At 27.4% G+C, this 14966-nt stretch overlaps 1 protein-coding gene across 1 annotated transcript; it reads right to left on the bottom strand.

Moving 5' to 3' along the window:
* Window positions 1–6993: 6993 nt before the first annotated feature.
* On the bottom strand, window positions 6994–9853 carry LOC107909407 (zinc-finger homeodomain protein 6). The gene has a single exon (XM_016836908.2). It carries the CDS (start codon window positions 9003–9005, stop codon window positions 8292–8294), a length of 714 nt encoding a protein of 237 aa, XP_016692397.2. The 5' UTR covers window positions 9006–9853; the 3' UTR covers window positions 6994–8291.
* Between the last annotated feature and the right edge of the window lie 5113 nt (window positions 9854–14966).

The following is a 14966-nucleotide window of genomic DNA, read 5'->3' as shown; positions in this document are numbered from 1 at the left end:
GGATTAAAAGTTATAGTAGCCCCCTTTTAGAGCACAATGAAAAATTATTTGTAAGTTTGAAAGAGTAAAATACTACCATAAACTATTTTGTAAGTTTGAAAGCGTAAAACCATTCTCAAGTCATACCATTAATTAAAATAATGGAAAAATTATACATCAGGTCAATGATGTTTTCATGATGTCAATTAAGTAAATAAGTGAGACTAAAATTATTTGATGTAATTTCATAATATATATATATATATGTACTTTTGGTCTAATTTAATTGGTTTAATTTTTCCCTCAATCCTTATATTTTTTAGAGTTTTGAAATTAAGCTCTCTACTTTTAATTCCATAAATTTAATTAGTTCATTTATTCGTTAGATTCAAAAATTAAAATCACATTGAAAATACTTTAATGTATTTCTGTTAAATTTGAATATGTGACATTCAAGTGCCTGAATTTGAGTCTCACCCTCCACAAATCATGTGTGAGCTGTCTAGATTTATATCTGGCTTAAATCTCGCCTTATTAGAGTCTTGCCCGGAGTTAATCTAGTCGAAAGTGGGTTATATTCGAGTTGTATTTTGTAATATTTAATTTTTTGGCTATAGTGACTTAGATAAATAAAATTTTTAATTGTTAATCATTATGATTGTGAGTGATCCTTTTTAAAAAAAAAATTATTTTAACGACGCTATCAACTAAACTTTAATTTTTATATTAGACAAGTATAAAGACCGAATTCTTAAAATTAAAATTCAAAGAATAAAGGGATTGGGTGCATAATATGAAAATTTCTACCATAGGTTGACATTGATCAAAACTATAAGTATCCAAAGTCAAAGTAAATGAAAAGGGTTTGGGGATGATTGCTAACCTTAATTAACCCATAAATCTTTACTAGCTTTACTTTATGTTAGCAAACGATAATTACAATAGAAATGATCGTAAAAAAAAAACACGTAGATTTTACGTGAAAAATTCTTATCGGAAAAAATCACAAGTAGAGGAAGAAAAATTTACCAAGGTGGAAAAAATAACAATACAAGAGGTTTTCAACTATATCCAGTTTTACCTTTTTATTTTATTTCTTTAATAAGTGAGTTGCACCTCGAACTTTTTAAGTCGAATTAAACGAGATTCAGATTACACAACTCTAATAATCTACATAATATTTTGACAAGGCAAAATTACTTAACCATTAATTAACCCATCTAAAACTTGAATCTAAGCAACATTGGACAAAGATATAATTTTATTTTAGGTAAAATACGTCTCTTTACTAAAACACTTCCATATTAATTTTGTAATCATTTTTTTAATTAAATTTTTTAATAATTTATAGTATATTTTAATTTTACAAATATTTATATATATAATTATAATTTATTGTGTTCAAATGTTTTTATAATGTATATTCAATTAATTTTCTAAAAAATAACATATTATAAAATATCATTTAAAAAATTTAAGAAAAAGCGAGGTGAGAACGAAGAATTTATTTCAAAGTCAAGATTAGAGTAAAAAATGAAAATAATAAATAATATTTGGGTCAAAATGAATTCGAGTATATACAAATAGTAATCAAGTCAAGGATCAAATAGGTAAAAGATCACCTTATCTCGTTGCCATACCTCATTATTATAGTTTGAAAAATACTCACTTATTCTCGTATTTAACTAGCAAAGTGTGATCACATTTTAATTCTAAGTTAAAAAATAAGTAAATTCTAAAATTAAAAAATAAAAATAAAAATAAAAACACCATAATTAATTACTCCAGTAGTTTTGGTATGTTCCTATTTCAACCTCAGGAAACTTGACTTCGCTCGTCTTTTTAAATTGTAAAATTTGTTTTGAGTTCCCTTTTTAATTATGTACTTTTTGGAGGCTAATAACACGTTTTTTTCTTCTTCTAATGTTTACATTAAGATTAGACTTGTAAACGAGTCCACTCGAAAAGTAAAAGAATTTAAGTAAAATATAGATTTCAAAAATGAATCTGGACAAAAAATAAAACTCGTTTAGAAAACGGGCCAGACCTCGAGTAATGTTTTTTGGCTTGGCCTAAATTTGTAAAAAGAAAAAAAAATTTGTTGTTTTCTTATTGTTTTCAGGCTATTTTTTCAATGTTTTTCTGTCATTTTACTATTATGTTGCAATTATTTTGTTGTTATTATTTGAATATTGTATAACTTTTATTTTATTTTTAATTTTGCTACTATTTTAGAGACATTTACTTGTTAAGTAGCACATAAGTTAGTGTTATTTAAATATAATTTTTTTAATTTATTTTCAATTTGTTGAGAAACATTTATTTTAATAATTTAGTATTTTTTATGTATTATATTTTTATAAAAATTATATAAAAAAATTAATATGAATGAACTTGGCTCGATCCGGGTTTTAAAATTTTTATCCGGACTAATTTCGACAATTTTAGATCCACTTATTAGATCTAATCAGACCTAAAATTTTGTCAAACTCCAACCCGACCAATAAATAATTCTAATTTAAGATATTAGAAAAAAACAATTGCAACAAAAAATGTAAAAACCTACCTGCATGGCAAGTGGGACAAGGATAAAAATAGTAGAACGTAATAAATGAGACAGGCTATTTCACGTTGTTTAGGACAAGGATGTCGATTGATACTTGCAACAAAACCTATCTGCATGGCAAGTGTTTGACCACTAATTTAACATCTAAAACTTTTTGATTCGGGTTAATTGCATAAGACTTATTTATAGGGACGAAGTCAAAAAATTTATTTATAGTTTAAGATAAAATTTTAAAATTTTATTATAAAAGGAGTTTAATTTGTATGAGAGGTCAAAATTACAAATTTTCCATTTATTCAAATGATTGAAGGACTTAAAGTGAATGATTAATATATACTTGAAAAACTATTAATGATATTTTTCAATTTGGCCCGGGGTCAAGTCCCTTGCCTCCCCATTGACTTTGTCTTAGTTAATATCTGTTGATGTTATAGTTACAACTCGCTTTGCAACTGAGTAGTTTGTAATTTTTCTATTTCGATATTTTGTGAAAATCTTAAATAAGGGAATAAACACACTTTAATACGTTCAAAGTCCTTTTATACTAACAATAATGTCGATATTAATCGAATAAGACCCAATAAACTAAATATTTTATTATTATTAAATATTATGTTTTTCTTCTTAGGCTATGTGACATAAACCCTTCACTAATTCCAACATATTCATTTTCTTAGACAGTTGATTATTCATATTATATACACAAGTATGATACTTTATTTAATCCTCCAACTTGACATAAAAAAATCATTCAAAACATAACATGTTGTATATGATATTCTATCTGTAATATATATTAGTGGTGGAGTTAGTAGCCTAAAATGAAAATTTTTTTATATAATTTTTTTATAATTTATAAAATTTTAAATTAATAATTATAAAATTATATTTTTATTATCATAAAAATATATAATTTAATTCCGACCAAAAAAATATTCTGAATGCACCACTGACATTCTATCTCTAATATAATATGGCATCTGACATTCTATCTCTATATATATAAGTGGGTGAAAAGTTGACATCCATGAACTAGACCTTAGAAACAAGCTGTTGTACCAATTTTTTTATTTTTTATTTATAGTTTTTCTTTAAAAAGAAATACAGGCTGCTTCAACTTTATTTAAGAAAATATTTAAAATTAAATTTTGATTTAGTAGAATTATATATATAAGATTTTAATTTTTATTTAAATTTTATAAATTTATTAACATCTTAATAAATTAAATATAGTTGCTTAAAAATTATAATTTTTTATTAATATAATAATATATAATATTTTAATTTATCAAAAAAATTATAATTCAATTCTAGTCCCTTTAAAAATTGTAAAATTATAGTTTAATTCTTCTACAGATTGTAAAATTGTAAAATAATAAATAATATTTTAATTTATCAAAAAATTTATAATTCAATTCTAGTCCCTGTAAAAATTGTAAAATTATAGTTTAATTATTCTACAGACTATAAAATTGTAAAATAATATATAATATTTTTATTTATCAAAAAATTTATAATTCAATTCTAGTCCCTGTAAAAATTGTAAAATTATAATTTAATTCTTCTACAGATTATATAATTTTAAGTTTAATCAATTCTATTCTCTCGTAAAATATTTTTAATTTAGCCTCTGGTTAACATGAAACCGTTTTACATATACTTATTATATACACAAATAATTATATTTATTGATCCGAAATAAATATTTTTTTTATTTGTGTATCAAATTTATTATTCCCTTGAAGAAAAAACGAAATATTTGAACTTTAGACCATAGTGAACCCAAATAGGCTGTTGTGGCCAATTTTAGGAGGCTCGAATGGGTACTAAGCCCCAAGGCTCAAAACCCAATTTCTTTTTGTTTGTAATGGTCTTGGTGGCAATATTTATTCAACTGATCCACAATATTATTTAGATTTTAAATTGGTCACTAAATGTTATAACATTTTTAATTAAATCCATAAAGTATCCCTATTATATTAATTAGGCATTTTCGCCAGTTTAGCCATTAGTTTGGATGTTAAATGTTATAACCATGAGTGTGAATTCTCTTTTAATTCTCTCGTATTTTAGATTGATAAGTGTTAGAAGGTTTTTTTATTTATTCAGAAGAAGTCTATCAAGTGTTGTCCGAATCCCTTAGCATTCAGCCCTAAACCCTAGGCCCTACATCGTTGGGCATCCTAAGGAAATCTGAGCCGATTAATCACCAATTTACGAACATTCAAGAGATCCAATGATAACAATTTAGGGAATTTATATCAATGGAGTTTCGTAGCATGTTGCTACGAAATGTTCTTTTAAAAAAAATGTAAAAGTTTTCAATTAATTTCTTGGATGAAATATTTTATTTTGATATTTTAATTTATTTATAAAATTAATTCATTTTGTTATATTTCAGAGGACGATTATTAAATATCATATTTGTATTTTTAATTTTCGCAACAACACATAATTAATAATATACCAATTATGGGTGGAGTAGGATTTAATAATCCTCTATGTTCTTTTGGCTGTTTTTTAGATTTAAATCTGCCTAAGTTAATCTAACTCATGCAAAGTAAAAATTCCCGATAGAAATTCTTTAAGGTACCAAAAATAAAGCGGAAGCAACTCAAAAATAAAAAAACAACGAAAGAACAGAAAAACCATAAGAAAGAAAAAGCATGTAAGTGTTTGAGTAAATGCTCTTAATAGTATTCAATTACCATGAAGGATTACAACTAAGTGGGATGATTAAAAATGAGAGGGAATGACTCTATTTATAATTGAGCTTCCCTAGATCTATCGGTACAGGTTAATTTACATCAATGGACGAGATTAAGCCAATCTGCAATTTGAGATGCTTAAGGGATTTACATGATACCCTAATATTATCATGACAACCCTAATTTTTCTTTTAAGTGTTTCACTAAATCACCAACGCTTCAAGTAGATGATTTCTCTACATGTTCCACAAATCAGACTAATTCAAGTAGGTCAAGTGAACCTCATTTAATCACTTGACCTTCACGAGATGCTCTTTGTGCGTTAATCACAGACTTTGATCTGCTACTCGTAACAATTGCACCTGGTAAAGAAATTAACACTGAATTAATCCTATTTTAATTTTAAAATGAAAATTGATTATGATTATTGGATACGTATGCTACCAAGTGCATAATTGAGAAAATCTGTACTGGGTTTAAAATTATACTTTCAACTCTTTTAAAAATTTAAATTTAAATTTAAATCCTTTCAGCACTAAATTATTTATAACTACTTTATTTCAACCTCTTAAAATTTCATGGTTTCATTGTTCCATTAATTTGTCATATTAATGCTATTGCGAAAAACTCATTCTTGTAGCTAGGTTTTGAATTTAAAAAAAATTAATTTGAGCCGATTGATTCTTAATTCGATTAATATAGGTATTGTTGTTAATGTATGAGAACGCGAGTTCGAGTGCGTTGAAGTGCATTATTTTCCTATTTATGGGTTGGAGAGTGGTTATAGATAATTCGAAGTATTGTTTCAAAAAAAATATTATCCGAATCTATAATAAAATTAAATATTATTTTTATATTAATATCAGAGAGTATAAATGATTTGATCTGACCCCTCAAATCATGTAAAATCATGTCGTAATGCATAATTTGAAATTACTAATTTTTTTTAGTATTCACAAATTCTTCAAGATTTTATCATTCTTAAATTCACTTCAAGAGATTTAAACTCATATATATATATATATATATATCATGATACACTTTCAAGAAGTGTTGTGTTATGTTTTGTTAGTGTTAGATGCACACTAGTTAACTTATATCTTTATACAAAAAAGTAGGAAAGATAAAATTTGAATTACCCGATAGAATATAAATTGATTCGTTTTAAATAGAGTAAATTTTTTTCTTTTTGAAAAGTAAATGTGGGGTGAGATGAGATGGGATGATTTTTTTTTTTGTTTGAGTAGTGGATACCAATTAATTATAATAATTGCTTGCTCCGTCTCATTTCACTATATGAAATTATCATTTATCAATATATATAAACTATTAAAAGAGTAAATTTGTAATAACGTATTGTAGAAAAAATTCATATATTTTATGTTTAAATATTTTGTTTAAGAATAATGTTTAAAAACAAATAAATAATATTAAACTGAAACGGAGCGAGATAAAGTCGGACAAAGATAGATACATTCAATATCTATAGAAATGATAATAATTTTTAAAATTATATATCGATAATGAAGCAAATCGAGTGGTGAAATAGTGCGTACGAAGTATCAGCTATGGAGTGATAGATGCATTTAACAATATCTGCTCATTAATTTATTCCCCCTCTGAAAGTACATTTTGCATAATAAATATATCCGTTTTACCGAATACAATCTTTAAGATTGTAGTTCGGATTCTTAAAAATACACTTAAAAGTGATAAAACTGTAAAAATTTCAAAAAATTCTCAAGAGAATAAATTATTCTTTGTATTCCAATTCAATTATACATCATGGCTGTTGTTTCCCTAAACAGCTAGCCCTCCTTACTCAGCCACACGTTGCCCATTGCAATGCCACGTTTCAACACCAAAGAATTTTGAGAAAAATAAGAAAATAACCAACAAAAACAACACAGCATCTTCAAATATATCTGGGTTTTGATCTTGGTCTTGGTTACTGCACTACTAATTTTTCCTCTTTTTTTTTTCCCCTAAGAAACAAACAAAACCTTTACAGAAAATAAAAGAAGAGATATGGAAAACTAGAGGCAAAGGAAGTGGTGGTGACGATGTTTAACAGTGGAGGTTTGCTTGGGAAGTGAAGAAATCAAGTGCAAGGTGCTGCCGAAGACATCCAAAGTACTAATTATCACTGAGGAATTTATACATATATTGCCGAGAGGAGATCGATTCTTTCGATAAAAATTCTTGAAGGGTCATTGTTTGGAGGTGGTTTGAGCTTATCTCTTAGCATATGAGGTATTTATAGATATGGAATAAAGGGATGTTTCTCTTTAGGATTATGTATGAGCATCACTCATCAATAATTTGAGTAAAAATCATTGAATCAAATCATGGAATGATCATATATATATAATAGTTATATCAATTATAAAGTCAAACATTCAAATGTCTCATTTATTTTTTTTTAGAGAAAAGAAAATGAGAAAGATATATACTACCTTAAGCTTATCAATATACTATATATACAATTAATATCCTTTGTATTTACCCAATTTCAAGCACATCCTTTGAAAGAATCTCTCAATAACTAGGATAAGTCTCCTTCAACCTATATTTCTTTAATAAGAAATTAGCTAGAAAGAATGGGATTTGATAATGAATTAGATGATATTATTTGATTCACTCAATATAAATTTATTTTTTTAATATATTTATCGAAGGTAAATACTACGAATTTTATTATCTAAAGCTAAATCTTTAATCATATCGATATCATGAAAACTCGTGAACTTCCGTTTTGGCCGGCTTTAATTCTAGAGGTAAAATAGAAGATTTTCTCATGGTAGGGTTGAGCAACCAAAGGTAGAATGATTAAATGGGGCATATATATGAGAACTATTTGGGAGAAAAGAAAAAAAAAAAAAAGGAAAGAAGAATACATAAAAATTTTCCCATCAGTTTCTTTTCTCTTGTATATAATATGAAAATTACTTCCCATTTATCCAAAATGTTTAAAAAAGTTTGTAAGAATTGTAACATGTCATAAAAAAAATTGAAAGAAAGGAAAATTTTGGTGGTTCTTACATTTGTTTTTTCTTCATGGCTTGTTTATTGTTGTGCATCCATACTTTGAAAACTTGTCGCTTAACTCCCACTTGTGAACAAAACATCTGCAATTCATGTTCATCTTGTTTTTGGATTCTCCATCCCAATGTCTCAGCAAATTCCATCATTTTTTCCTTTTGATCTTGACTGAACTTTGTTCTAAATCTCTTCTTTGATGATTGTGGAACATTAATAAGTTCATCATGTCTCAGATCTTCACTCGAAGACTCCTCCGCCGTTCCACCACCGCCGCCACCAAAGCTCATCATAACCGGCGCCGGAAACCTTACTGGTTGTTGTTGAAGATGAACAACACCGTTCCTCCTTGGTAATGGTGGTATATACTGTGATTCACCATTGATTTCTTTCCTATGAAAATTCCTATGGCATTCACAAGCTGCACATTTCATGGCTGCCATGGTACCTTCTTCTCCACTTGGCATGAACTCACCACAACCATCCACAACGTGTCCTCCCATGGTGGCTGCATGGTTCTTTAAACACTCCTTATACCTAACCACAAGGCTTGAACCTACTGGTTCAGGCTCAGCACCTGCAACTGAACCAGGTGGCACTGGATCTATATTAGGGTAATGGTTTAGGGTTTGGGGTGGCCTTGGATTTGGGGTTTGTGAGCTTGACAATGGCAATGGCAACCCCATTTCCTTATCTTGGTCTCTCAGTTCCATTTTTTGATATAATTTTTTTTTCTAATGTAAAACCTAGATCTAAGTCTTTGATCCCAACAAACCCTTTATTAAAAACAAAACAAAACAATACTATTAACTAAAATATGTTTTTTTTTTTCAAACTCATCATCATCATTATCATGGAAAGATAGTGTATAATCAGCAGCTAATTAACCCCCCCAAAAAAAATTTATGGTCTTTTCCCCCCACTTTTTAGTGCTAAACCCACCAATTTTCATCACCCTAAGAAACCTTCCATTTTTCATCCAGACGTAAGCAAAGTGTAAAGAGACAAAGGAAAAATTTTGAGATTTAATGTTATAAAAATAAAGAGAAAAAAATGGGCCCCTTGTAGCTTGGTTCTATAGTAGTAAAAGACCAAAACAATGCAAAGGAACAAGTTCTTTCTTTTTTTTAAAGCATAGATTAAGGTTGGGGAAACTCAAAAGTTTTGGAGCTTAAAAACTAGAAGCATTAAGCAAAGGAAATATACATACATACATATATATATGTTTCTAACTTACCCATCTAAGCTTGTAAAATCCATCTATGTAAGGAACAGGTGATGGGCCACTAGAGATTACTGGTGAAACTCAACTCAGTATTTTTTTTCTTGCAGAACAACCGACAAGACCATGTTATGTTTCTCTCTTTCTCTCTCAGAGGCTGTACATTGGTCCAGCTCTTAATTATTGTGAAACCCTTTGTTAATCTTTTTTTTCTTCTTCACTCTCTGCAACTCAAACATCAAATTCAGACATGAAGGCTCTCTCAATTCCAGAATGTCTTAAATATGGGGTTAAGCTTAAGATTATGATTATGAAAAATTAAGATTAAAAAAAAAAAAGAGGACCCCCACTTCAGCTTTCGTGGGGTGCAGGTATTAAAGTGCTGGAATGCTGGTCCACGGCACTGAACTTGTCTCTTTAGTGTGCATGTCAGATTCTTTCTCTGTCTAAATATGTATATATGTATGTACTTGAATGGGTGTCTTCTTTTTTCTTCTTGAAGCTTCAAATGCGCCTGCAGCAATTGCATTGATCATTCATCGCTTTCGATGTTAATATCAATGGAAAGAGCCTACTCCATAATGGCCTAACCAATGGCTTATTGAGATTTCGTGGTTAGGCAAGTTTGACATATAAATTCTAAAATCTAATTTTAAAGGTAATATTATTGAAAAGGTTTAATTACCAACTTCAAAAGATTAATTTTTATACACCTTTTATTAGTTTTTTTCTTTGGTTAACATCTATACGTATTGATAATATAATTCTATACATTGTCAATGAATCACAATGACACATAATAAAAAATATATATATTTACATTTTGCGAGCTCACTTCATAGATTAATGTCCTTAATTAGAAGAATCATCTTACAAGCTAAAAACACGTGCAAACTCATAACTTTACAACCTCATACCATTGGGACTCTACGCTTGAAATGAATAATGTATCTATCATTTACATGTTACATATATCCATTGTCCTAATATGATAATTCATACCTATAACGATAAGACATCAATAGTATTAAATCTCGAGGAATTTAGAACCAATATATGGACATGTGGCACCTTAAGAATCACTGAAGACAATCCAAAGCTCGTGTACATCAAGACACGGTAGGATACTCTTTTGAGACTCTTAACTCTCACTTTCTCTCTTCTCTCCTCTTCGATTCTTCTCGGTAATCCACAATTCCATTAATTTATCTTTTATTATTATTAAGAAGGGCAAAATTTATTACATAGCAATCAATCTAAGAAAAGATAAATCGGTAACATTCTCATGCAGCACATTCAAAGCAAAATTAAGAGGTTGGGACCAAGAATAAAAACCAATAACCATTCAATCTGCAGCCTTTGTTAAGCTATCAGTTATCTATCACATTCTCGATGCACATATTTAATACCAATATCTTAATCTCGACATAACAAATCTCTAAAATAACATGAATCACATACAACTTTTTAATTTAATTTAATTAAGCATTGACTCGTTCCACCACTTTTTAAGTCATGCTTTTCTTAGCTTATACAACTCTTTTTTCTTATTTTCTTGTCAATTACGACTCTTATAGATTCTCTGAACATTAAAATGCATGATTGTGTAATGTTCCAAAGCAATTCTAGTCAATATTGTTGACAAAAATTTTAAAAAATTATTATAAATATTAATACTTAAATATTAAATTTATAAAATAATTGTATAAATTGAGTAATTAACTTTTCTCCAAAAAGAAAAAGCAATTTGATTACTTTCTAATTTTAATATTTCTTCGTAATTCTCTCTATGTATCTGACCGGACACAAACAAAAAGCTTTGTTTTGGATTACAAATGAGGAAACATTATGTTCACATGTGTCTGTATAATCTTTCTGTCTTAGTTTCTATATATTTTATTATGAAAACTAATGGCTAGGGTTTAAGATTTGAAACAGTATCTCGTGGGCTACTTGAAATATAATTAAGGGTAAACTATCAAAATAGTCACTTTTGTTTACGTCAGGTTACATTTTAGTTATTTATACTTGAAATGTTACGTTTTAGTTATTTATGTTATCGTTTTGTTACAAAATAGTTACTCTATTGTTAAGATCTGTTACCTCCAAATGACAGTCCGACGTGGTAGTGAAAATGGATTTTAAATATTAATGTAAATGTCCAGTTGGGATGAAAAAATTTAAAATTTTTTTATGAAAATAAAATACAAAATTTTGGGATGTCTAGCGTAAATGATTTAGGTTTTACAGTAAATTTTGCATTCAATTTTTATAAATATATATATAATTTTTCTCATCCCAACTAGGCATTTACATTATTATTGTAAACTCAATATTTAAAATGTTACGTTAAATTATCGTTCAGAAAGTAAAATATAATTTAAAATAAATAAAAGTGACTATTTTAACAATTTACCCTTAAATTAAATTAAATCATCAATTTTTTTAATTTGTGAGCTTAAGGGGAACAATTTCCAAGCAAAGATTATTATTTAATTAGAAAGAATAAAGATGTGAATTATTAAACTAATCCTGACAGCTTGTCTTCTTAATTATAAAATTGCATGTAATTATATTATACACGTGGCAAAGACCCAGCCAAGTGTCTATCAAAAACTTTCTTCTTTGGTATCCTTCACTTTCTCGGGAAAATTTTGTGTGGCCACACGTAACTGATTGTTTGTTTAACGTTATAGTAAAGGCAACATATAGGATTTAATGCTTCTTAGGTTTTCCATAGGAAGTAGGGGGGACCTTTGCTTTCACTTTTGGCATGGTTTTCAGAATTTTATTTTTAAAGTAGTAATTCTTTTAAATAATCAAATTGGTCCTTTTACATTTAATGAAGGAATAAAATAATTTTTATTTAAAATTGTGTGATGAAATGCTTATTTGATTTTTTATGTATAAAGAATGGTAATAAATTTAATTCTCAATCTTTTCATCTTTATTTAATTTTGACACATAATCTTTTATTTGGATTAAATTGTCTCTCAGCCTTTCTTTACAAATTATTCACTTTTTTACTTTTTTTTAAATTTTAGAATTTTTATTAAAAATCAGAATACTTTAAAGTTTTTCATTGGTTTTATTTTTTAAAAATTTGAAAAAAAAATTAGCCTTTCATCTAATTAATTTGTCCACTTTTTCAATTGAGGGACCAAAATGTAATTCATGATATAGCACAAGGACTGCTATGATACTTTTACTCTCTTTTTTAGTGTATTTTCTTTCTATTGTTGAATAGTTAATGATGTAGTCAATAATGCATTGGTATTGTTAACAAAAGCTGAAGTTTTAGATTTTATTTACCTAGACTCAAGTTTTACTGTGCACGATTGTTATATCTAAATTTTCAGTCCCATTATAGACTGTTATCATATGTGGATTTTGTAGAGTGTGTATTGTATTTACGAGCCGACGTCGTGACAAGATGACCATAATGTCCCAACGACGAGAAAAATAGCATTTCAACGAGAAGCATGCAACATGGTGACGTGTTCCTTAATTTAATTCCGGGTTTTCTTCTTTTAGTTAAATTTTGCTATTGTTTCCCTTTTAAACTCTGATTAGTTTATATTATTTTTTTCATATTTAATCTATAAATTTAGCCTATAAAAAGGGTTGTTGTAACCTAGAATAATAATCTTAATCATCTTAGAGATTGAATTTTGTGAGTTTTGAGAATTTCGAGTTTTAGCCAAAGTATTTTGTTCTTTCGAGATTTAGGATTATTTGTTGAGATTATCTCCATCTTGTACTCTTTCGATTTTTTGCTCGTTTAGTGAAATCTCTTTTGCCTGTAATTTTTTACTATATTTTTTCACGTAAATATTTATGTGTTCGATTTTCTCTATTTTTACTTTTATTTTCGCATTGAGGGTCAATCACCAACAGAATTTAATCTAAATTATTCTAATTCTTAATTTATTTGTAAATTAGTCCTACTTTATAATTACCTAAATCTCATATGTGATTATATTATAATTACACTATAATATATTTTTAAACACTAAAAAATAGTGAATGATGTAGTAGACATAAGATATTTTATTTTAATAATATTAATTACTTCCTTTTGGATGAATTATTGTTTTGGTGGTTACTTTAATTTTTAACCAATTAAAGATAAAATAATATGTGATATGCAAGAGGACGTAGGTTCGAGTGTGTTGAAACACATTATCCTCCCATTTATAGATTGGGAATGGACTATAGATAAATCTAGGCATTATGTCAAAAAGAACAGATATGATTAAAACTTATAATCAGATTATTCAAAGTAATAACAAGAAGAAAACTGAAGAGCAACCGAATCCAAGCCGTCAAGCTTACCCAATACTCCCAACCTACCTCCCCTCATTCTCACATGGAACATTAGAACAACCGGCAACTAAAATATCTTAGATAGAAAATGGGCAACTAACAAACTATTTAATTTTGTTTTTTTATTCGTCAGCAAGTTAACAATGGAAGCTTCTAAAATTGACATAATAACAACTTTAACCTTCAACATTTATAAATTATGACAATTTAGTCTTTGATGCTAAAAAAAATTAATCTTAACATTTACACATTGAGTATATTTGTGGTCTATTTTTAATCCTTAGCGGGTTAACAGTGATAGTTTTTAAAATTGACGTTATAGTAACTTTAATCTTTAATATTTATAAATTATATCAATTTAGTATTGATTCTAAAAAAAACCCACAACATCTATACATTATGTAATTTTTTTTTGTAGTTTTACTTTCCTTTGTGTAATTGAGGATTAAAATTTAAAATAATGAGAAAAAAGCAAAATTTATTATTTTGGACTTTACGGTGTTTTTTTTTTGTATGTTTTCAATCAAATTTAGCTGTAAATTAATTTTTTTTTAGTTTTTTAAGTGAAAGATCTAAAAAAAATTACTAAAAAGACCAAATTACGCAATATATAAAATATTGAGGGTTAAAATTACTATTATGTTAAATTTAAAATTTACCAACATTAAGCAATTAATGGAAAAAAATAAAATTAAATATTTACGTGATTGTTTTGTAATTTTTTATAATTAAATATATTAAAGAAAACTTTAAAACATGATTTAAAAAAATATTTAATTGCAAATTTTGAAAAATGTAAAAAGAAGAAGATAAAAGCATAAAAATTAGAAACAAGACAAAATAAATAAAGGTGAAAGATTAGGGGAGTCACCCGAGTCTGAGAGTGAGTCAAATCAAAAACTGCACGCGGGTGGGAACCGAACGTGCATGATTTGAGTGGCCGAGTTGACGTTTTTGCATGTGGAATCCAACTACATAACCATGCTTCAAGCCTCATTTTGCCTTTGCTTTGCTTTCACCTTTGTCGCCTCTTAGCTTAATTCTGGATAAAATATAATATTAGTACTTATATTTTGATAAAATTTAAAATTTAATCCATATACTTTAAAAAGTTAAAGATTCAATT

Source organism: Gossypium hirsutum, chromosome A02 (genome assembly GCF_007990345.1).
Source record: "Gossypium hirsutum isolate 1008001.06 chromosome A02, Gossypium_hirsutum_v2.1, whole genome shotgun sequence".
NCBI lineage: Eukaryota > Viridiplantae > Streptophyta > Magnoliopsida > Malvales > Malvaceae > Gossypium > Gossypium hirsutum.
The sequence above is the reverse complement of the archived record's forward strand: the minus strand, read 5'-3'. Positions and strand labels throughout refer to the sequence as shown.

Excerpts from the sequence above, each read along its gene's own strand:
- LOC107909407 (XM_016836908.2), bottom strand. The coding sequence starts at position 9,005 with ATGGAACTGAGAGACCAAGATAAGGAAATGGGGTTGCCATTGCCATTG.